General features: G+C 42.7%; 1 protein-coding gene across 1 annotated transcript in view; it reads left to right on the forward strand.

Moving 5' to 3' along the window:
* Positions 1-25248, forward strand: part of RAPGEF5 (Rap guanine nucleotide exchange factor 5) — a 131980-nt gene that overhangs the window by 44133 nt on the left and 62599 nt on the right. Inside the window, exons 10-11 of the mRNA XM_009638615.2 lie at positions 24084-24157; positions 24528-24837. Coding sequence (XP_009636910.2) covers positions 24084-24157; positions 24528-24837 — 384 coding nt within the window. The remainder of the gene's footprint in view (positions 1-24083; positions 24158-24527; positions 24838-25248) is intronic.

Here is a 25248-nt window from a genome sequence, read left to right on the forward strand (position 1 = left end):
ATCCAAGGGCTGGAGCACCTCTCCTATGAGGACAGGCTGAGAAAGTTGGGCTTGTTCAGCCTGGAGAAGAGAAGGCTGCGGGGAGACCTGATTGCGGCCTTTCAGTACCTAAAGGGGGCCTATAGGAAAGATGGGGAAAATCTTTTTAGTAGGGCCAGCTGTGACAGGACAAGGGGTAATGGTTTTAAACTAAAACAGGGTAGGTTTAGACTGGATATAAGGAAGAAATCCTTTACAATGAGGGTGGTGAAACACTGGAACGAGTTGCCCAGAGAGGTGGTGGAGGCCCCATCCCTGGAAACATTCAAGGCCAGGTTGGACGGGGCTCTGAGCAACCTGATCTAGTTAGCGGTGTCCCTGCTCACTGCAGGGGGGTTGGACTAGATGACCTCTAGGGGTCCCTTCCAACCCAAAACATTCTGTGGTTCTATGATTCTATCTACATATGCTGTGTCCCACCCATACAAAAATGTCAGGGCAATGGAGCTGTGGCTCCTCTGTTTGCTACCCACCCACTGCGTTTCTAAAGCAGGTCTCTTCAGACTAGAACCTCACACGGTTTTCCAGCATTAACAGCAAACACAAAGTAGTATGACTGGGCTTTGCTGATTCTTGTACTTTCTTTTGAAGAAGGAAGAGCTGTCAGCCTAAGTGAAAAATTGAGTACCCAGTGAACCCAGTAGCTTTTTTCCTACACAGTGAGTGAGGTGTGGAGCTGCCCTGGGAAATGACCCTCTTTGTGTCTGAGCATGATGGGGAGCTAGGCTATGAGGAGGACTGGTGAGCCCTCCTATCATTTAAATAAATAGTCACTGACTCACATAGGAAAGGTAGATGACATGGATGCACAAGAGTCTGGTCTTCCAGGGGTTTTCAGGCAGATAAAACACCTAATCGTATTCTTCAAGGTGCGGTGTTGGAGGCAGTGGTCCGTGGCCCTCAATGGGCAGGTGAAGCATGGATTGGTTTGGGTCACTGGTTCAGAACAAGATGAAATTTAATTATTTTTTCTCAGAAAAAGCAGATGGTCTGGAACAGGGAGAATATGTGACAGCTGGGTGGTTTGCTGGACGAAACAGCTTGGTTTGGAGCTATGGTGGCAGAGAGAAGGGATTCCTTCAGTTTGGATGTGTTCTGGAGGGTGTAAAATTGGGGTATATATGTGATGGTTTTGTACGTGAATACATTTTTACTTATTACTTTAAGCACCCAAGTCAGAAAGCCCACACTGCTTTTGTTTCAGATTTCTGGTATGCTATAATTTCTTTCAAGATTCCTGGTCTGGGTAAAAAAGTGTTCTGAAAAAGTCCTGTAATTTAAAAAGTTTTGTGCACAAGCTCTATTACAGGTGAGCTGCTTATTTGTTTCTGGCACTGCAAACTTGCTGTGACCAGGTTAGACTGGTGTATTGGAACTGGAGATAGTTCTGCTGTAGCACACAGTGCCAGCTTCCTCTCTGGTGAATATAAGGTTTGCAAAGTGCTCTAACCGTAACGGTGCTCACAGATGTGTAAAGGAAAACAAAACCTAAATTACAGTGATTTTTTTCCCCATTCCCACTTGCGAATGTGTTAGAATAAGGTTCTTAACTAAGGCACTGAACCCACCATATGTGTAAGGTTTCCGAAAACTTCACTTTTGCTAATGAGTAGAAAGTAAATAATAAAATAAGCTTCTAAATGGGCAGATAAGCTTTTTCTCTGTGCTGTTGCATTCCTACAATGAGATTCAATGTATTGATAAATAAATAAAGAAGTGATTGTCTAAAATGCACAGAAATTATTTTAATATCGAATGTGGGCTACAGTAAAAATTACTGTGCAAGCTTGCAGTTCTAATTTTATCTTTACATGCAAATCACACTCATAAGCCTAGGGAAACGTAAAACTGGATATTTGTATTTTTATGTTATTTAAATATTTCATTCCCTTAAAACAACTGCTTTGACAAAATAGATGAAAAATCTATACTGAAATATTCAGCTATAAAATAAGCCTGCTTTTCTGAGAAGTTTGCTTACTGTTACCATTAATTATAACATAGAAAGCAAGCTCTGTATGCAAAGCCATTTGAAGTAATTTGTCATAGCTTTTTTTTTTGCTCAGGCATACATTTGAGATGCATTTGAGACATATTTGCACTAAATGGTAATTTTTTGGCAACTCCTTTTAACCAACTACAGGCTCAATTAAATAATACCTTTGTGATAGACGTGATACTGTTTGTACAGGGTTTCCAGTTATTATTTCAATGAAATGTTGCACTGGTTAAAGAAATCACATCTGTCTATAGTGTCTTAGCAAAATGATAGAAGTGCTTTTCACCTCAGCGACACAGGGAAAATACTCTTTAGATTAAAGTGCTGTTTTCATAGTCAGATCAACTGAATAAGCTTCTACAAATTGACACTTGTGGTCAGAGGAAGAGTTAAGATTCTCTAATGTGTTCATTAGAGAACTAAAGAATATGAATTTATTTCTTCAGCTATATAAATTATATTCTAGGCTGGGGCTCTTCCAGTACTTCTATGAATCAGTGGGGAGGGGAATGTTTCCTAAATCCACTTTGTAATCCCTTTACGGATTAATGTATATATTAATTCGAGTTACGTACTGTTTAAAAGTATATAAGTACGTACAGCTTGAAAGTATCGATTCTGTGACTTAGCCAGTTCAAGATGAAAGAGTTATATTGTAGGGGGGCAGGTACGTTTTCAGAAGGACAACAGATGCCGAAGAACAGTTTTGTTAATTTACTGGGTACTAAACTTTTGTAACCAGTGGTCTCATTAAGAAGACAGATGATTTGCTCATTGAAGCAGGTTAGTGGTCGGGCTGAAGCTGTTAAAAGGCTTACAAAAGAAGATTAACGATTTAGAGCCTCGGGTTGTATAGATTGCTCACGACTGAGGAATTTCTTGAGGAAATTCCAGCCATGACACATCAAGGTTATTTTAGGGTGCACCTACCTGTCCAGCTGGACGCCTGCAAGGAGACAAGAATGAGTGTCGGGACATGTCCGGAGCTGCAGTTTTTGTTAGCTTGACAAAGCCATGGCCGTGCACTGATATACTGTTGAACTGATGGTCAGTAATCAGGCCTCCGATGGAAAAATATTCTTTAAAATTATGATGTCAAATGACGTCTGAATGGGGTCAGTGACTGAAACCTGTGGTTTACTTTTTTAAAAAAGTCATGGCTGCTTTTGTTGTATCTGCTCTAGCTGGGACACGGATTGGGTAGCTTGAGTGCAGATGTGCTGCTTTTGGCTTTTGGAGGCTATTCTGCATCTCTTGCAGAACTGTGGATCAAGTGTACATAACAACTCTAGCACAGTGAAAGTTTTTGCAGAAACTTTTGTGGCTTGAATAGCCATGAGAGAGTACAGATGTCTGAAGTCATTGAAACAGAACGGATTGAGCATGTCAGCACAGGAGCTTGCTGTTTCCCTTCCTACCTCTTAGACCTGCCAGCGTTAGCAGAGAGAGCTGTACCAAGGTAAGATGATAGTTTGCAATTTTGACTTAGTCTTCAACTACAAGTCAATCAAAACCTAAGTCTGTCCGTGAGGTTGTCAGTTTATAGCTCTGTGTTGAGTAAGAGTAAGTAATTAAGAGTACATGCTTGCTGTGGAGGTAACCTGAAGTTCAAGTCTCTGGTCTGAATCAAGAGGAACAGGGACTTGAATCTAGTTCTGTCATGTTTCTGGAGAGAGTGTCCTATTCCAAATGGTTGGTCTTTCATCAGCTGGAATGAATGCATAGCCCTAGGTGATCACCCGTTCTTCACAAGCCAACCTCTTTATCTTCTGAGAAGAAAACACTTCTGTAGGTCCTAGGATTTTTTCAGTGAAGAACAGGCACAGGCATCTTTTTGAAATGGGGAAAGTTTGCTCGAGATAAGGATCCTCCTGCTCAGATGTCGGACTGAGATCGTTTAGCTGCTAGGAGAAGCTTTGTTTCAGTCTCTTGCAACACTTTTATTAAAATAATAAGAAAAGTATTTTTATTTACTGTATACTTTTAAGAGGACTTACTATTCCTTTTGTTGAGTCTATTGAATGCGGCCAGAGTTTTGGAGGAGAACGCCCTCTTGCCAGGAGTGCGAAATAGCGGTGAGATAATATGGTCGTTCTTGTAAAAATAAAGCACTTGACAGGAGTCATGCGTGTGCTCAAATGATGTGTTGTGAGCACAATATAGGAACATGTTGAGTGGGAAGCTCACTCTTTTCCTTTGAGTCAAGTTATAGATTCCCATAATACTTTCTTTCCTCCAGATGCTTGGCCTAGTGTTTAAAAGAAAAGAAAGCCTAATTTGCTCCTCTTTGATTTATTCTGTAACGTTAAACTACTTTGTATAGAAGGAAATTCCACATGCACATTTTGCATGCTGGGCTTTCTTTGGTGTGGAACAGTGACTCATTCTTGTATGGGACAATACCTTAGCTACTGGGCTGAAAGGGGTAAAAAAGGGCATGTGGTATTTAGCAGGCTAAAACCTGGGAGCCAGGACACTGATTTTTTTTAATTTTTTTTTTTTTTGACTCCATTGCTTATTTAATATGTAACCTTCTTCAAATCATGTCACTTCTCTGCACTTTTGTTTACCCAGATATAAAATGGAGTCTTAAACATGTAGGACCTTGAAGGGGTGCTATAAAACCTGCAGTGGTTAATGAATGTTGATGAATTGCTTTGAGATCCTTGAGAGGTGGTTTGGAGACCCCAGGAATCTGAAAGTGGGTTGGACTTTGAACTGCTGAGGGCCAGGGGTGGGTATTTTTTATAAGCATGAGCAGAGTTTCAGCAAGGCCAAGCAGCCGTAGTCACTTTGCAGTCTCTGGGTCCTTGGGCATCACTTCCATGGCTGTGCCGTTGGCAGCATCCCTGCCCCGACTGCTTCTCCCCATCCCTGGGCTGCCCCGTGTTGTGCTGCTCCGTGAAGAAACACAGGGAATAATCCAGCTGAAAAATAAAAGCAATACATCTTTCTTGTGGGGTTATTTTCCAGCTGGATCAGTTTCTTTTGTGGGACGGGGATATGGGTATTGGGTGAGTATGAGACATGGTATCAGGGATGGCCCTTGCTGGTGAGAGCTATTCTGCTGCTGACAGTGAAACACGGCCTTCCTCCTTTATTCCCCAAAGCCTTGTGACTTAAATCCAGAAACTGAGCTGGGTCAAATTAAATGTCCTTGCATTTTTTGAGGTTGGCATAATATTGATCTAGATCCTGTGCTTCACCATGTGGGTTCATGACGGCTTACATGAAGAAAGAAGGGAGCGAATAATGAGTGGGGGTTAGCATCCAGGGGCTGGGAGAGGACAGGAGTGCTCTTTTTGTGGGCAGTGGGACTACACAGTTCCTGGTAGCGCCAACACTGAAAACATGGTTCCTTGGTTCTGCCTTTTTCTCTGTTTATCAATGTGAAAAAGCAGAGAAACTCTCTGAAGGCTTTCATCTTCAGGTTGTCACTATCCTCTGCTTCTGTGTTTCTCTCCAGATTTTGAACCACTTACCTGCTTATGTTTCTAGACCATCCAAAGGCTTACATAATTTTAACCTATCATTTTCTCCCTTTAGAGAAGTAGAAATTACCAGTTTATGAATTCCAAACACCTGCTCTAATGTTTTCTGGTTTTATATTTACCATTCTGTCCCTCTCTTCGTATGATCAATACATTTGATGATGTCCTGAATGTTCTTTTCTCAATTTTTCTCATTTATGGCATGGATAAACTCCCAGTTACGCTGATAATATAGTTCCTGTATCCTGCCATCTACTTCTGTATGGTTACTTCTACGCTTGTCCTGGGAACTCTGAATAACAAAAATGCCTGGATCTCTCTGTCAAGTCAGGGATTTTGTTATCTAAATTTGGGAAGATTAAAAAGGAAAGTTCATAGTGCTTTGAATAGGTACCACGCAAACTTAAGTCAGAAATTCCAAGCAGATTCTGAAATACAGGAGAAGTAATTTTGTCCTTCACCTTTCAGTGGTGCAGATCCTTTAAGTTATTTATTGTTTTACTAGACTTTTCTCTTGAAATTGAAACCAATCAAGGACATCTGGTTTTGACTCATAGTGTGGACCTGGTGAAGAAGAAACAGCCAAGATAACTGGAAAACTTTGTTGATAAGCCAGAAGCTGATGGCTGTCCACCACATCATAGTCTTTGGAAGTTGTCTGAGATTTGGTAGCCTGCCCAGAGATCAGAGGCATGTAAAAAGGATTCAGTGCCTCAGGTGTCCTTTTTTTTTCTCTTTTTTTTCTCCTAACTTCCTGAATAAGTTCAGGAGGAATCTTCAGTTTCATTGAAGTGGAGATTTAGGCCATTAATGCAGAAGATACGTGGCTAGTGTCATTAAACAGGGGAACATGTTTCTACATGTTAAGCTTTGCTTCTGTTTAGAGTAGAAACTGCACCAGCTCAAATTCTGTAGCAAGATCAGCACTCTATGCTGAGGTCAGCCTGGTTCCAGGGGCAGGATGCTCTGGAGTCGGTGAGGCCACCTTTGATTTCAGGTGCTGGCACCACAACCCTCCCCGAGTACCAGAGCAACCTAGCTTTCTTCAGACATAGAATCATAGAACCACAGAATGTTTTGGGTTGGAAGGGACCCCTAGAGGTCATCTAGTCCAACCCCCCTGCAGTGAGCAGGGACACCGCTAACTAGATCAGGTTGCTCAGAGCCCCGTCCAACCTGGCCTTGAATGTTTCCAGGGATGGGGCCTCCACCACCTCTCTGGGCAACCTGTTCCAGTGTTTCACCACCCTCATTGTAAAGAATTTCTTCCTTATATCCAGTCTAAACCTACCCTGTTTTAGTTTAAAACCATTACCCCTTGTCCTGTCACAGCTGGCCCTACTAAAAAGATTTTCCCCGTCTTTCCTATAGGCCCCCTTTAGGTACTGAAAGGCCATAATCAGGTCTCCCTGCAGCCTTCTTTTCTCCAGGCTGAACAACCCCAACGCTCTCAGCCTGTGTCAGGACCTTACTGGAATAAATGCCACCAGCATTTGTTGGCATTTGTTCCTGCAGGCAGGCTCTGGAGACCACCTGGAGCGTGCCCGTGTGAAGACGCAGCCTTTCCCTTACATTCAGCTGCCTCCTCTGTACCAGAGTTGGGCTATCTGCACTGAGGGCTTTTTGGAAAAGGGGCAGCTGTAAAGTATCTATCTCTGCCTACATTACTGAAGCCCCCTCCACAGCAAGAAAGGAAGGACAACTTGACCTTGTATTTTTTTGCAGGCTTCTTTTTTTTCCCAGGATTTATTTATTTTAATCATGAGGCATCCCTTACATCTCCAAATGTTGTCCATTCCCAATGGCCAATTCCCAGTGTCACTCACTGTGTCTGCCTGCATTTTAAAGCTTAATTCAGCTCCTGCGACGTTAATAGGTATTTTTTTGGAGAGAGCAGGGTATAGCCCTTAGGATCCAGTGCTTCCATCGCACCATAGCCTTAAAGGTGATGGCATTTTGCGAGATGTGCTTGACACATGGTCACCTGTGGAGAATGCTGATTTGGTAGCTGTTAATACACCACTTACATTCATTTTTCCTGGTTGCATGTGGCAGCTCAAAGCGCAAAGGAATGAAAACCCAGGTGATTAGCGGTATTTTTGCTGACTGCCTTCCTCTAAATCAAAGCAGGTATTCCCCTCTCCTTCCTCGATTAGTGTTCCTACCGCTGTGTGCACCACCTCCTATATTCTAATTCACAGCACGTGAAAATGAGGTCTCAAGTGCATATGCATGGATTTCATTTTAACAACCCCGTGAAAAGTTTTAATTAGATGTTTCATGTGGAAACATGAAACAGGGTTTGAAATTAGCGATGACCTTGCAGCCTTCCTCGAATATATTTTCTGATACCATGTGACAGGCAGTTCCCAGCTTTTTTTTTGTCAGTGGCTGGAATGCGCGCATCCGAGTGAGGAAGGCTCTGACGTCTGGGAGCGGCAGCAGTTGCTGGTTGCAGGAAAAAGTACTTTAGCCTCATTTGGTGACTGGGAAAATAATAGAATGACCTAACTCAGGAAGATCATGAATAGCAGCTGGCATTTCCTTTAACAGCTTGCTGGAGAGCAAACCTTAGATGGATTTCTAAGCTCTGAGCAAGGGTAAGCCCTGAACAGGGGGTGATGCTGAACTTGTTTGATCAAGGGAAAGGCGTATAGCTCACATCCCTCGCTGTCTGTGCTGTGCATCAGGTCTGTCCCCTGCCAGCCTGGCTGACACTGCTGTCTCACCTGCAGTGGCTGGACCGAGAGCACCATCCCTTAATTCATCTCCATTTTCTCTGGGGGGTGAGAGGAGCAGACCTGTGCATGCTCTATCAGGAGCAGAGTTTCTGCTTAGCCCAGTGCTGGGAGGAACAAAGGAGAACCTGCTCTTTTGATATAGCAGGAAACAAGCACAGAATGCGAAGATGCATCACCTTTTTGGTTTGGTTGCAATATCACAGTGTCTCTTCCCTTTTTAGAGGCACTGATACATATTGAATGAATACACTATCAGTTTAGGCCTTTTGCCAAATACTTTCGATGTTGCATGTAGGGGATTATTCACCACAGTAACCTTTAAAACATGTATGTGGATACAGCTACAGTAGTTACATCGATTTAGTGTTTGCAGAATATGCTGCCTGGCCATATTTAGCAGGTTAATAGAGGGAATTGATGTGGTCTGGGTCAGGGGAGAAGACACTACCAGAGCTGGCTGGAGCAAAGAGGCCAGAATTTCATTTCTCACATGCAAAGCCTGGTTGTTCAGGTTTCAGGCTAAAAACCAGATGTATTCAGGCCTGGATTTCCTTGTGGGGACAATACATGGCTGGAAAGTGTGCTGACACTCTGAGGTTGTCTCCTCACGTGTGAAACCTGGATCTTTTCAGTGGAATCAACACATTGCTTCAGTCTGTCTAAATAATCTGTCAGTCTGTACACAGTACCTATAGCGAGCTAATCATTGGGGTATATTGATTTCTTTTTGGTTTCCTAGATTTGATGAACTTGTGTAAAAGAAGCATGTGGTGTGAGTTTTGCAGCGAGTTCTTTACTCCTATTCCCTGCAGGGGCAGAAGAAGTAAATTAAGCCTGGGTGGAGGGTTGTCCTACTGGCTTTATCATTGGCATCACAAGATTTTCCAGAGGAGTTTGAACAATGCCCAGTGCCCCACTGGGAACCCATCAAATCCTGCACATTGCAGGTGATAGCATCCTGCATCTGGGGTCTTTCTCAGGATTTCACCAAGGATATGGCAGAATCCTCCTCCACCAAGGAACTTGGGGTGCTCATGGTCCCCCAGTTCTTCTGTAGAGATGCGTGCCTGTATGTGCATGTGCTGTACTTATTCATAAAACAGACTGCACACATTGCTAAAGGCAAAGCTGATCGCTTACAAGCACTACTTATGGAACCTTTTTTCACATTGTAGAAATAACCAGTCATTAACACACGGTCTCAGTTGGTAGCACAAAGAAGCTGCTTTCTCCTGGTGACCCATCTGTTCTGACATTCCTCTCCTCCTCCTCTCTTTGAATTGCATCGGGTTTTCATCTAGCAGTTTCTGAAAAGTTTCAGTCTCCTTTGCAGTTCTTCAGGTCAAAACCTGAATCTCAGGCATCGCATTTGAGACCCGTACAAACTTGTGTGCCCCTGCGTCGGGGAAGTCAGGGCTGTGAATGTTTCCCCTGCTCTCCATCCAGTGCCTGCTGACAGAAAAAGTGAGAGATGCAGGCTGTCTCTTCACTGGGTCATCCTGCAGAGAACTCTTTGTAGGGGCATGTTACCAAAGCTGCCTCCCAGAAGAGGTGGTGGAGTCGGGGTGACAGGCAGGGACTCAGGAGCTTCCTCCGAGACCTTGGGCTAATGACTGAACGCCTCCGTGTCTCAGATCCTTGTTTGTACATGGAAGTGCCGCTCCCCTGCTTTCAGGAGCATTTGTGAATGTAGGCTCTCGGGGTGCTCTCCCACACCGATGCCGTGTGTGTTAGGGTGCACTGGCTGGCACCAGGATGCTGTCGATAGGTTGAAGCAGCTTCCCTTTTAAAGTCTGAACAGATTGCTTCAGGTGACAGATTTGTAGTGTGGGACCCCCAAATCAGGTACTTTCTTAAAGGTAGCCTTAATTAATTTTTTTTTTTTAGAGGAGCAGATATAGCCTTCATTTCAGGAGACCCCTAAAAATCTGCCTCTCTTATTTCATTTTAGACATATCCTTGTAGGGACCTATGCAGGAACATGTTACAGAGTTGCTCTGTTCTTGCACCGGGTGGCCGTATGCTCCCTGTAATTCGTCTGTTCTCACTCTCCCACCCTCAGCTGTCACACAGACATACATATGTATACATACAGATATGACTCTCTCTTCCTAAGTGTAAAACTTAGTTTTGTACTATGTAGGGAAGAAGGCTGCAACTCCACTACACCATTTTTCTTTTCAGCTGCTGTAGCCAGGCACTTAAATTCTGCCTAATATTTACTGGTTAATCAATTGACACATACTGTTTTCATTGCAGTGACATGTAAATAGTAAATATTTGTATTAGACAGAAGCTATTCAATAAGTCATGCATATAACTGTTGTTTTAAAATGCTACTAGGTTTTAATTCATGTGATGTTCAGTATGTATTAAGGATCCCCTAAGAATAAAAGCAGTAAAAAAACCCCAGCAATTTACTCATTTAATTATGGTAGAAATTCATGCCTTACCTGCTGTAAGATGAAATAAAGGTTTAGCATTCCAGAAGAAATATCAACAAGCTGTAAAAGTTGATTGACCATAATAATATGAAAATTAACTATAAAATCATAGGCATTTGCAATTTTCCTTGTAATTCATTAACGCTGCAGTTTCTGGTATTCCAGTGCTCTCGTACATGGAAAAGATCTGCGTCAAATGGTTGCGTGCCCAGCCTGCTTGAAAAAAATCCTATTGATTAAGATCAAATACTACTTTCCATTCTGGGGATTCTTCATTTGGGCAGTTTCGCTAATGCAGCACAACATGTAATATCAATATGCCCGTATCACTTTTGCTTTTATAACAAATAATTTATTCCAATCCTTTTTACTTTTTTTTTTCCCCTTCTGACTTGCCATGCACGTGTTAAGTGCTTGCTACAGCAAAACTTCTTCGCTTTCCTACCTTAGACAATATATTTAATGAACTTTATCTATATTGCATTGTTAAGGGCAAGGAGCTAGGAGCTAGCTCAAAATAGACTGGGGCTTTTACGAAAATGAAAGCCCCAAAGAGTTGCTTCATCATGGGAAATCACTGCCAAATGTCGTGTGAGCTCTTGCTTTCCTGGCACACACAGGGTAGAGAAACATTTTCATTTTTAGCGTCTTGACATTCAGCTTTTTGACTTCTATTGCTTTACTGCTTTTTAGTATATGAATATTTTCCATTAAAATGCATTGTTATGAATTTGCTTATATTGAAATAACAATCGAAATGGTATAGAGATGTAGATAATTAGAGGCTTAGATCATGCTGCACAGAAACATCCTAATCAGATAAAATAAAAACCTGCATTTTATTTTTAGCTTAGTCTAATTTTTAATAAGCTAAAGCTTAAAATCTGATGAATTGGCAATGATTTTGTGATTTGATATTCAGAAAGAATGCATCCTGAATACCAAATGAATGAAAGTTACTGTGGACTATCATTGCTGCATTTTTTATTCTGACCTTGAAAACTGGGTTAGTTTAGTATTTTCCACATTGCTAACCTTGAAACAGAATAATTGGGAAAAACAGTGCTGAAGGTTAGCAATGCTTTTACTTCGGTTATCATGGGGGAACAGTTTGAAGTTTATGGGGGTGGAGGGGAATTGTCTTCAAGATCTTCAAATAGCCTGAAAGTTGTGGTGGTGACAGCACTTTATATTATCATTATCCTAAAAATGTCCTTCTGTGCCAGTGAAGCCTAAAAGGAAAGGTGACTGGGGAATAGGGTTTAAGTAATGTCAGGAGGATGGGGATGCCCAAGAAGCTGCTAAACAAACCCTTTTGTTGCTGTGCAAATGTATCCTCCTGCATTGTGGTTGTGTGTCCTCACAAAATATCCTTTGGCGCAGCATTGTTTGGTGGGTCAGCTGAGTAGCTATGTGTAATGATTATACTTCTTAACGATTATACTTCTTATGTCAAGTAAATGCTCACGAGCCTGAGGTCTTGTCCCCCTCTTTGCTGGTTGTCAACCCGCAGCCACTGCACCAGTACAGAATAAGGTAGATGAAGAAACAGGCTTTGCACAGGGAGACTTTCCACTGGAATAGATAGAGGTGTAAGACAGAGACAACAGGGGGTTTTTTGTCTTTTCTGAGCAGGTAGTTGCACTGTAAACTGCACATTCATTACTTACATTGGAAAAAAACCAACCCTAACAAAGATCTTCAGGAACATCATTTTGTGATCACTTGCATTTTAAGGGAGCCGAGGACAAGGTAAGCAACTTCTGCTTAGGATCACCTGAAAATATAATTCATTTTATTAAAAATCTAACAGAAACCTAATGGTTTTGATACCTCGGATTTTAAAGACTGTCTTGCCCCCCTTCAAATCATTGTGGTCTCTGTGTTTCTGATTGCAGTCTCCCAATCTTCCAATGCCTGTGTTAAAATTCAAGGCATCCATAAGGCACGAGTCCTCCTGACCTAGTGCTGTAGTTATGATGATGCATAAAATAAATCATTGCAATTACTGAGGCAGTCTCAAGCACTTAGTAACTCAGGCAATTGCTTCTTGAAACATGACTGAACTGAAGAAAGGATCATTAGTTATTTCCCTGGAGTACTTGGATATTGTAACCCTCTCCACAGGGTTCTATTAGGGAGTTAAGACCTGGTCATTTGTTCACACATCTCATTTTATCTTTCCGTTTCTCAAATGCTCTGTGACAGCTGATGAATTCCAGAGCGTGTGTCTTCTTCACCCACAGCATCTCTTTGCCCGTCAAAGTTCAGGTCAAATAGCAAATGACCAACCGGGTGGGAAGGAAGAGCCCAGCAATGACAAAGTAAGGTTTAAGAAGTCATTACTGGAAGGACTTACTAGATAAGGTGACTTTCTGAGGCATAGGACGTAAAAATAATTTCCTGAATAAGGAGGAAGAAGTTGGTTAGATGAGATCTCAAGGTTATACACAGAAAGAGTATAAACCTATAGAAAGCTATATAACTTGTATGAAGCTATGAAGGTCAGGAAGGAATTGAAGCCAGAAATAGGGGAAGGGAGGCCAGGATTGGAGATACATGAGAGTTTTGATATTTCTTGAGTAACATTATAGGTGTTGGCAGTGTCTGAGTAGTCTGTACTGTGCTGTCTGATCGTAATGAGATGTGGTGTGAGGAAGAGAAGGGGATCAGGAGACAATACATGTCAGTGGACATTTGGGTCCCCAAGTGGAGCCCTTGCTGGCGGAAGAAACCACCGTGCGTACAGTGTGATATCAGAAGCTGGCAAGTGGCATCATGGTGTGCCTCTCTGTCTCTCCCTATAGATGACACCACTTCAGGTTGCTTAGGAGGTCAAGAAGGAGGAGATATTTTGAGGGAGGAGAAAGGGAGTGATTCAAGCAAGATTACTTACTCAGGAATCTGATGTTGATACCGCTCCTCGTGTTGAATGAAAAGGATGGGGAAGGGAGCCTTGTGTGAGCATGATAGTGGCTGGAGAAGAAGAGCTAGAAAAGGGCAGGAGGGGAGTGCAGTCAAAGCCCAGCGACTGATGGATATTTGACGCTTTGTGGGTGGGACTGGCAGTACAGCAGTATGATTTGAGGGGGTTGTTCTGGAGAGAGTTGTCTTCGTGAAGAGTGGGGAGGAGGGGAGGCCCTCTCAGGGAGAGGTTGTATGTTAGCTGCTGATAATATCTGAGCCTGGCAAGACATGCAGCAGCGTGGTTCAGGGCTGATTCAAGGGTAGATCAGATGTCCTTGTTTTGGGGGCGGCAACATCCATCAGAAGGGCGGGGCAGATGGCTGGAGGGGGTAACAGCTCCAGCTGCCCCAGTGCGATGTGCTGCTGCATGTCTGGCAGCTCGTCACGCTGTCAGGAAGACTTCTTTCCTAGTGCTGTTGTTCTGATGCCAAGGCACAAAGTGAGTTTGAGAGGTACTCTCTGTCATTGGTAAGGTTTCATGGTCTTGATTGAGGTGGATCCTAGAAAAACATTCAATGTTTGATCTTTTTGTCAGTATTTCTTCCTATATAGATCTGGTTAAATGACCCCCACCTCCCCCCAGAATAACATTTTGGATTACTTCCATTAACTTTTTGTGGAAGAGAGTGAAATATGGACCATGCCACTCTACTGCGCATGTTCCTCCACAAAGGAACCGTTCTGTGCGGAGAAGGACACACAAGCGCATGGATGAGTGTTTAGTTGAGATGCCTTGCATCTCATTGCAGATACCATGAGATTTACCCGTTGCCATGGTAATGATGCATTTTTCATTCCATAACTTCAATAAATGTTGAGATTGCCCTTGGTGTAACTAACTTACCTCCCTCCTAAAGTTGGGCATGATTATATTATCTAAAGAAAGCAGAGAGGAAACTCCTAGCAGTCATACTGAAATAAATTTTTAGAGCATATAGTTAGTTAAGAAGCCGGTGCATGATTCAGCCTGGAACAAAATAAAAGGAACTTAGTATGTTGTTATTTAAAATCATAAAATGGGAGCAATATAAAATCTTACTTCATAATGTGGTGACTGGCAATATATATTTTTCTGTATTTTTAATTGTTTGTGACACTTTGGGTTTTTTCCGTACATGAAAATTTAATTAAATTTATCACTTTATAGTATTATTCTTTACATAGGCATGCAAGAAAGCACTTTTCTTCTTTTTTCTGTCATAATCTTGCAATAGAATTTCTTTATTTCCTGTGTTTCAGCTTCCACTTTTGAATGAATTATTGCTGACAATAGAACATGGACAACAAACCTTATACCAAAGAAAAAAAATAATGGAGCCTTTATTTTGCTGTGGTGCATGTAACATTAGAAAAAAGCATCCTGTATAGAAGCAGCCTGATTTTTCTCATTTCTATAGTAGACTATTTGTTGATGTCAGTGCGCATTTTATCTTACAAAATAAATGCAGAAGCAAATCTCCTGCTATTAGATGGAAGGTGTGACCTTTATTTTTCCTTCTAACTCCCTTTTCATTTCTTTTTGGCAGCCTTATTGCATGCTCTATGCATTGTTGTCTACTTAGGGATATATTATCAAGTCTGCGAGTGATTAGTGGCTTATCTATTTTTGAATGATTTAGATGCATGAATTAATTAGCAAGAAAAGAATTTGAAAACATTAATAAAAAGACTGGTCATTTCAGGCTATTTGGAGGGAGCTAAAACCATCATCCAAACCCAAGAAAATTATAGTTGCAGTGATTCATGCTTTTCTCAAAGGAAATCACTGCATTTTACCTACCTTAGTTGAAAACAAACACCAGGACACAGAGCATAAACTCTAGCTTGTGCCTTGTGCTGGGATAGAAGTTAAATAAATTGGTTTTATTTTAAACATTAGCTTTGGATCTTTTTTTACTCCCTTACTCAGTGCTTTTTCACACTTTCTGTTAGAAGCCTGTGTTAAATGTCAGTGCCTTTGAGAGTGTTTCTGGACTTCCTGAGAATAAGCTTGAGCTTTATATAGTGTTCTCAATTTTTGAGTTTATCTTAAGCCTTTTGTGAGGCCAGAACCAGCTCCTGGCCTTTGCTGAGTACTCTCTTGTGGAAAATCAGCTGCGTCCTTCTGTGAGCGTAGTGCTTCAACAAGAAGATGTATGCCTTACACTGATAAACGTAATGAGCAGCACCTCAGTTTAACAGACAAGTTTTAGTCTTCTTAGTTTGGAATTGTGACTTATAATGTGTATTGTCTATATATTTAATTTTTTATTTTTTTGAAATTAGTGTAATGGCACTGTCAGCATTGAGAGGTGCTATGGACATAAGGCAAGAGACAAAGGTGTCTCTGGGAGACAGTAAGTGGATGTCAGTTTTTTAAAATAATATTTTACTCCATACCAAGTATGAATTGGAGCGAAAGGCAAAGAAAGGGATCAGCAATCTTGTCTGTTTGACTTACAAGTTGTATGTGTCCAACACTGGTAATCAGAGCAATATAAGGCTGACAGTGTCATATATCTACTGCCATCTCTCTTCCATTCCTTCAGGAGACCTTATTTATTGCTACATCCATTTTAAAGGTTGTAAGGCCTTTGTACATGTGTCCTTACCAAGGTGTATGTTAGTCTACATTAATAAATTAAATCAACTAATTTTAGTGAGCTATCTTCTGCAGTTCCCATTTTTGTCTGAAAGCTGTATAGGGGCTGCCATATACAAGCAAAGTTCCAGCCCCTGTTGGATGTTAATCAAATTGTTACCTAGTTCCTCTCATATCCCAGCAAATTCTTGAATTTCACCCTTCTGATGTTAAGATTATTCTCAGGTATAACTTCTGTATAACTAGTCAATCGTGTTCCGTTCTTCTTTCCCTGAGGCATGCGGCAATAGTAGTGTGTGTTATCAGTCCCGGGGTATCTGGGTTAAGTCAGCAGTCCTCCTTGAATCCTCGGCAGTCCTCCCCGCTTCCTGGCCAAGACACAAATCCTGCAGTTTTTATATCATTTCCCTCATGCTTGTTACTGCAGCTAAGGTTTGATCCTGACATCAATTTGGCCGCTGACATCACTGGAGGACACTCTTGGTAGCTGGGGGACTGAACTGTTGTTTCATAGAATCATAGAATCATTAAGGTTGGAGAAGACCTCCAAGATCATCAAGTCCAACCGTCAACCCAACACCACCGTGCCTACTTGAACGGCTCCAGGGATGGGGACTCCACCACCTCTCTGGGAAGCCTGTTCCAATGCTTGACCACTTTTTTTCCTAATATCCAATCGAAACCTCCCTGGATGCAATTTGAGGCCATTTCTTCTCATCCTAGTGCTACTTACTTGGGAGAAGAGACCAACAGCTACCTTGCTACACCCTCCTTTCAGGTAGTTGTAGAGGGCGATAAGGTCTCCCCTCAGCTTCCTCTTCTCTGGACTGAACAATCCCAGTTCCCTCAGCTGCTCCTCATAATTGTATGCATATCCTCATGTACATATGCAAGGAAGATGTGTCTGGTGCTTGAATTTTGTCCTGTAAGAACCTTTACATTCTTCAGAGGAAAAGAGTTTCCATTCTGGTTCTGGTGAGAATAATACAATTGCAAAACTCTCTTAAGGCAGAAATATAAATGTAATTTTCCTGTCACTTGCTCTGGAAACCTTGGGACCCAGACCTCCAGGCTGTAGCTCCTGGCCCGATGAGCTCCTGGAGGGCAGGGGATACAGAAGCCCTGACGGCCTGGGGCAGGCAGTGAAGGGAGCCCAGAAAGCTGCTTTCTATTCAAACTGACATATTCTGGCACTGTTTCAGTTGTAGTGAATCCACATTTTTTAGTCGTATTGGGAAATTTCCAACCAGCTCCACACCCCACCACATTGATTGCAAGCCCACTGGAAGGGGTGGTTGAAACCTGCCCCTTTTGCTCTACAGTCACATTAATTTGCCTTGGTGTAGTGCAGGTTTTTCTACAAATACACATGCTCTAGGCCTGAAATTCTTCCATATCCCTGTATTTTTGAAGTAAGTGCTGCCCTGCCAGCTGTGAGAGAATGATAAGAATATGAATACTGTCCTCAAATCTTTTGTCTCTCTCTCCCCGCTCCCTCCTCCTTTCTTTTTCCCCTCTGCTTTTGTATGGTTACAGAGAGAAGGTCTCCTAGGTTGTCCTTGCCAAGGTGGTAGCTCTCTGTCAGGCTGTCAAACTTATCTACTAATAGCTATGAAGAGCATGTGCTCCAAGAAAGGGAAAACCGAAACACACAGCCTTCAGTTGTCTTGAAAAGACATTTTTCATTATCCAACAAAGAGTTGCGGAGTGTTAAGGTTATGATATCATTTCTTCGGTGGTTGTGACACCAGTAATGGGTTTTTTCATGGTATTTTAGAAAGTGTGCCCTTTTTCCTGTGTTAAGACATATTGCTTCCTTTCATTAAAGCCTGATCGGCAAAAGTACTCTCACCTTAAATGATGGTATTTGGAGGTAACTGGGGGCCAGTCAGGGGTATGGACAATTCGGTCTCAATTTAAGGCATTTCTTGTCACTACCCTGCTATGAAATGCCTTCTCTTCTCCTTTTGTCTTTTTTGAACTACACACATTTTTCATGTTTTTTAAGTGACCTGCACAAGTGAGACCCCAACCTTGCTTGCGGTGGGACCGCCGCTTGGGAACATCACGCGACTGAGCTTTCTTTTGCCCTAGGATGTAACCGCAGCCTTTCTGCTCACATAAGGACTGCCATTTAGCAGTGCCCTATTCCCATGAGCGGTTTCTTTCTTCTTAGTAATAGGGAAAGCAGAAATAATCCTACTCTCAGCAGTTTTGGGATTACAGGCAAAAATGGAGTTTCTTGATGTATGACTGTGTAGGGATATTAATCTTTTCCCTGATGCCTGTTGTCTGTCATCTCTGTCTTACCAGCACTGTCCTTTTGACCCCTCTACAAGGGTAACTTGTTATTAACGTTGCCTCTGCTGCAGATGCTCGGTATGCAGATGACAGCACTGACAGTTTTTCTAAAAGGGCTTATTCTGTGCATTATCGGATGCGATATTCAAAATCAGTTTCAGCAACAAAGGATTTTGATTTTCTTTTTTTTTCATGATGTGGCTCATGCTCATTTTACTACCATTTGCAAAGTCGATAAATGCAGAGGAGGTTGCGTTGAGCCGAATATCGGCTCTTTGTTGTGCATCTCTGAGGCAGATAGCTCAGCGTGAGTTTTGGTATGATGCCTGGGTGCCAGTTGTTAGGAGAGGTGGTGGTTGAATCATTTAAAGCATTTTATAGTTTTATAGACTGGTCAGAAGTCACTGAGAGCCAAAACAATATCACTGTGTAAGCCATTTGAATTTTTCTTCCAGTATACGATGGATCAGCACATGCTTATGAAAGTAGATTTAACAACTGCAGAGGGAAACAAAAATATTAGAGTACAAAGAAGAACTGGAAAAAAGTTCATGAGATGAGAAAAATAATAAAATGTAATGTGAATATGCTACAGGCTGTATTTTATAGTGAAACATGTGAAAAGCTGCTGTTGATGTTCCTGCAGTCCTGTAAGGTAATTTTCCCCTTGAAATTTGGAAAAAGTAGTGATCGTGCAACTGACTACAAAATAGGCAGTCCCATTTAAAATGTTTTGTGCTGTGGTATTTTAAGTAGAGGTAGAATAGTAGCTATTTTTAATTTTTGTCTTTCTAGAATAGAGAGAAGGTAATCACTGCAGAAGAAATACCAGTTTCCTCCCTATACAGCTCGGTTAAGCTGTGCTGGTGACTTAAATGCTTTTCTCCTACTGTAGTTGAAAGTCAATCAAGCTCATTAATACAGATTTTGTTCTCTCTCGAAACTCTGTGAAATACAGCAACATATTCTGAGACGGATATCCCCAGAGATCAGAGATACTGTCGTCCATCTCCACTTTAATTGTGCTGTGTTCATTTACATTTTCTTGTCAAATAAAGAGGAATAGCCTGTAAAGAATAGGGTCATTTTTGTACATCTATTTGTACTTTGGTGACTTTAAATCTAACTCTGCAGTTTCCACAATAACAGATTCCAGGGAAAAACATAGTGAAGTGGAAGCAGGCAATCATCTTCAGTCTTTGATAGATGTTGTTTGAAAGAGAGTCTCTTATAGGAGAAGCTCTTGATAGAATGTTGTTGGGTTTTTTTACTTTCTTTCACATTTGTAATATAAATATGCTTGTATTTTATAGCTAGGACTCATCTCATTGTCTACTACTAGCATTGGCAAACGCCTCATGTTGTAAAGACTTCATTTTCAGTTGCGTTTAAGAGTTGTTGCATCTTAACTGCTTATTCTGAAAGGTGTCTGCCTTACCCTATTTGATTTTTCAATGAAACATGCAGCCAACATGGTTGAGAAGCTGCTAAGAGTAAGGTTAGGGGTAAAATCTGGTTTGCTATGTTAAAAAAAAAAAACTGGCAGTAGTTCTCTGAAAAGCTCTTATACTTCTGAAGTGGGACCTGAAATCCCTTTGGGGAAGAGTCTTTGGTTTTTTGCCATCTTCATAGATATCCACCCAAATCTGGCCCAAGTGAGAGGCCAAAAAATGCAGTTTGTATATGCTCTGTGAAGAGCTTCTACAGCTTTGTAGGTTAGTATTTGAAGGATCGACAAGCTCTGAGCATGCTTCAGCCTGAGCTCTCGGCTCTTACAGCCAGGATCTGCTTGTAGGATGCAACGGGCCTGGATGGAGCTCTGAGCTAAAGCAGATGTGACTCTGTAAGTTTTGCTGTGTCCAAGCTAGTCATCAGTGGGCAGGTTTGGGGACCTCAGTGTCACCCTGCGGAGGGAGGTGCTTCCAGCCTTTGCAGTGGGTACAGCAGGGTCCCAACAGACAAGGACATTTTGTCTCAGCTTTGACCCAGTCCCAGAGCAAAGTCTCAATGTATGCTGAACAAGGCAGAGCTATCGGGATGGAGGAGAACATAGTTTAAAAAAAGGGGGGGGGGGGGGGGGGGGGGGGATTATTCAATGGAGCTAAGTTAAAGAATAGCAACCAGTGCTTCCCAGTTTTTGGACTTGACCTTTCTGTCCTTATCATGTTCTTGTAATTCTTCTTTTGCATGGTAACATGCACCGGGGTTTGTTTATAACATCCAAGCAAAAATATACCTGCCTGGGAAAACAATCAGTCTTCTGAAATGAGGATCTTGTTATTTCGTGGCTTTTGTCCTGCTCTGTCACCTATTTGAGCACCTTCCTCGCGCTGCAGTGGAAGCCGGTCTACACTTGTGCTTCTGAGCCCCCATTCCAGCCTCTGCTCTTGGATTTCACACAGTAGGGAAGCTCCGTAGATTCATTGGGGAAGAGAGCAGTCTCCTCTTCAGAACACGAACAGCCCCAGGATTTCTTCGTGTATGCCTTTCCCCATACCTCTCAAGGGCATGCCCTGGCACCAGCATCAAAAGACATAGAGGCAGAAGTGATCAGTGTTATCTGATTGTGTTGAGTCAGTTTTACCAAATTATGCTATGAAAACAAAATGTTCCTGCCCTCCATAACTGCTAGAGGAGGCAATTTCTTTGTTATTTAATGTGATTTAGAAGCAGATAGCCTGTGTAAAGTTTGCTTTGTTGCATGTTGCCCAAAGAATATTCTCTTTGCCTTTGTGTAGTTGTGTGTTAGCAGGAAAATCTGTCTGTAGACTGGATTTTCAATGCTCCATTAAGTTTATAGGTGCCTTTATTTAGGTTGTCTCTTAATTGCTTCCTTACCCATTGAAACCAACAATGTGGGAGTCCCTCAGGATCTGGGGTTTGCCAGGGTAGCTCTGGGTCTGGTCCCTTTTTCAAAAAAGCAGGTGGAGAGATGTTGAAGGTAAGTTCCGTCACTGGGAAGCGCAAGTTTTGCATTGCTAGTTAGTGGTGTTCCAGCCTAACAGGCACTTTAGTAAAGGGTAAGATAAAGAAATAAATCTTTGCACAGGTCTCCTGTCCTGTGGAGGAATGATGTGAAAATGCAATTTCTATTCAATGAAGCAGGCTTCTGAATATACTGTGTCTGTTGCAGACCGTACTGGTTTTTTTTCTGTTAGAAAGCTATTAGAAAGTATAACAGCTTTTCAACGCTATTTCTAGCAGTGGATGTTTCTCGCAGGAAGAGGGGAGGCAGCACATTCTGGGTGTTGGTTCCTCTTTTAATTAATTAAAAGGTCGAACTCAGAAATTTAAGGGACACAGAAATATTCATAACTGATACCAAAGTTAGCAGTTGCTTTGGCCAGAGATCGGATTCTTCCCTGCCAATTGCAAATAACCCAGAAACCTAATGTCTTCCATAAGGAAGCCAGCACGCCGTGGCTGTTTTCAACACCACCACAGGTACCATAGGTGCTTTCTTCTGCCCCAGTGGTAATTCAGCGTCGTATTCCTTCTCATGCAAAGCGTAATCTGCACAAGTTAAGGCCCGCTAAGCAAGGACATCCAGCTGTTTCATTCCTATAAGCATATAAGTATACCGCCCTAGGGGTTCCTTTCATGCTGAAAATAAAGGTAGCACTTGTCTGCTGTTAAAATATATTACCCAGGAGATAAATGGCTTATCTCAGTATTAGGAAGAAGGATGAGAGGAGTGCAAAATTGACCATGATGTTGGACAAAAGAGCCACTGAGTCCAGAGGGCCTTACTGTTTACTTAAAACTCCTGCTGGGAAGTAGAGGTTGATAGCACTGTGTTTAGCTATCAAGAGATGATTAATTAAAAGCTGTACTAAGGGTGAGTTATAATGGTTGACACACATACTGCTTCATGGACACTAGCTAAATTTCCTAGTGGTGGGTCATCTGCACCAGGGACTGAGTTGTAATATCCAAGCAGGATGCGAATGGTGCTTTTGAAGGGACGATTGAGAGCCTGCACAGGTGACTTGCTCAAGGCGATGTGTGAAGTGAGACAGCAGTTAATCTCTACAGCATCTCTGGTGCTCTACCCGCTCCTGTCCCGCCGCTGCAAAAGCACAAGTCCACACGTATTCTGTCCCAGGCTCCTGGGGGTCATTTCCCACCCCCTGCACTGGAAGGAAGTAAATGTCAAATCGGCAGCGCGGGGGGCTCAAAGCCAAGGTGCCGGTGTAGCGTCACCAGAGTTTGAACTGTGGTTCTGCTGTTGTTCTGGAGCACGAACCTGCGGTAGCCCTCTCTGCCCCGATTCATCTGCCTGGCTCTAAAATGGGAGAGCTGGTAACGCCAAGATGCTGTGCTCCTGCGTGGTTGGTGCAGGTTGCTTAAGCAAGGGCTGCGTAAGGGTCTGAAAAAGTGCTGGGAGGCTTCTTTGTCAATTGGTGGTGTGCTGAGAATGCCTCTTGAGCCAGACTGCTGACTTTTAGGGACTGGGCTAGGGTGCTGCCTTGCTCTTCAGTACATGCTGTTGTCACTTGGGGGCCCCTCGCATCCTCCTCCTCATCTGCCACTGGATTTAGATGGAGCATGCCGAGAGCAGCCCCGTTTTCTTCCAGCGCGAATTAATTATTTCACGGACCATTCAAGATTCCGATAAATGAAGCGTGCCTTGGTGTCATTTTAGAGTAATATCTGTAGTGAAATCAGAACTTGTAAAAATTGGGAAAATAAGTGGGACCTATCTTTGTGTTTTGCTTTGTTTAGTTTAATTGTTGTTGCTTGTGGTATGATTAAAAGGTCTGGCTGAACACAAAAATACGTCATGCATAAGTGGGATTTTAATGAAATCATAATTCTTCCCTTAAAGTGATTTTTTTTTTTTAATAGAAGACAGCAAAATAAAGAAATACTCTCCTTTTTTTGGAAATAATAACTGTAGGTAATGAAAATCCACACTGAACCTGATTGGCCTTGGTTTTGCACAATTTTTGTCTTTCCTGATAAAATAGATTGATTTTACTCTTCCTTGAAATTAATAAAACAGGCAAGGACAAGAGGAAGGGCCTTACAAAAATCTCACCATTGGGGTGCTTTATGCAGTTAATTTGCATACAATCATCCAAAAGGTTTTTTGGAAATGTTTCTGCTTGGTGAGATGCTGAAGCGGGAACACTGGCTTCCAGAATCACCTTTGTTAATGTCCTTTCTGTAGGAGAGGGCTTTTGCCCTCCCAGTGCTCCCTGTTGACTTGCTGCCAGCTGCTCACGTATGTAACGTATATGGGCAGGCTTAAAATCCATTTCCACGTGTGTGGAAATAGTCGGTTTGCACAAATACAGCACCGTAGATCACATATATGCCCCATATGTGCTGCAGTTTGCAATGTCGGTGAGCACAGGGAAATGAGTGTCAGGGCTGTCTTAGAGGATGCCAGAGAAAAGACAGAGAAAGGGAGAGATTTATTTGTTTGGATAAATCTCCCTGTTACGGAATTGCTTTAATGCTGCACCCGTTTCTTGTTCTTCCTCTCTTTTTCTTCTGCTGCTTCTTTCATTGCAGCTTCTCAAATATGCGGGCAACAAAAAAATCACGGCCGGTGAAATGGAAGATTACAATTATACATCAGTATTCCTGTAACGTGGCTGCTCAGTAATGTCCCCTGGGAGTGTTACAATGAATATCTGACATTAATTGGCTCAGTACCTGTATGTCTGACCTTGCAGAAATTTCATAGATCAATTCTACATGTCGTTTACTGATAAAGAAAACTTCTTCAGGGCAGGGACTGCATCTTTGGACATGCCTGTGACAACCCGAAGCAGCAATCAGGCTCACTGGGTCTTAGAATGAGAAGTAAGATAATAGAAAGAGGGATCACAAAGTGGTTTCTCTCCCTTGTTTTGCCAAGATCTGTTCCTCAGCAATTTTTAGCCCTCTTGAAGTCTTTGTCACTGCTGGACACTGCACACTTGATGCACAAATGCCATTTTTTTCTCCTTCAAGTAGTCCGTGTATTGCCTTCATACATGTGTTTGACACACTGAACGATGTAACGGAACCAGGTCAGAATGAGAGGAACGGCAACTGCGGGCTGTTACTTGCATTGAAGCAGCTGCCTCTTTTGTGTCGCTCACCCTGGGGTGACGGAATCTGCCAGGGGGACCTCGCAGGGGGCTGCCAGCAGCTCTTCGGCAGTCGCTGGGTTTCCATGCCCCCTGCTCGGTCAGCAGCAGCCCCTCACCGCCGGCGCCGCTGGCTCAGCCGGCGGTGGCTGCTCCGTGGGGGCGGGCTGCCGGTGCAGGAACGGATGATTGTTGGGCTCCCTTCTGCTCAAGGTTGCTGAGAGGGAGAAGAGTCAGTGTCCAAAGCGCAGCTTGGCCGAGATGCACGCAAGGGGTGGTCGCTGGGCTTAACTTTCTCTGGGGGTGTTTGTTTCCCCAAGTTAAAAAGTTGTTGAAGAGGAGGAGGGAGATGGGTACCGAGGGAATTTGAAGAGCTGCTCGGAGGCACACCTCGCGTGCCTGTCCCGCTGCTTCTACTGCCTTTGTTGAAGCCCCGGGGAGCAGCTTTACAGGAGGTGTATTCTGCCTGGTGTGTCACCGGAGCGCTGGGGAGCGCTTTGCCGCTTGCTGCCTACCGGTACCTGTCCCCTGCTTTATTTGGCCGGCTGGAAATTAGACAAGCCGCCACCTCGGGGACACGGAAACCCACATCCTCCCCCCTC

The sequence above is a fragment of the Egretta garzetta genome, unplaced genomic scaffold (genome assembly GCF_000687185.1).
Source record: "Egretta garzetta isolate BGI_Z169 unplaced genomic scaffold, ASM68718v1 scaffold94, whole genome shotgun sequence".
NCBI lineage: Eukaryota > Metazoa > Chordata > Aves > Pelecaniformes > Ardeidae > Egretta > Egretta garzetta.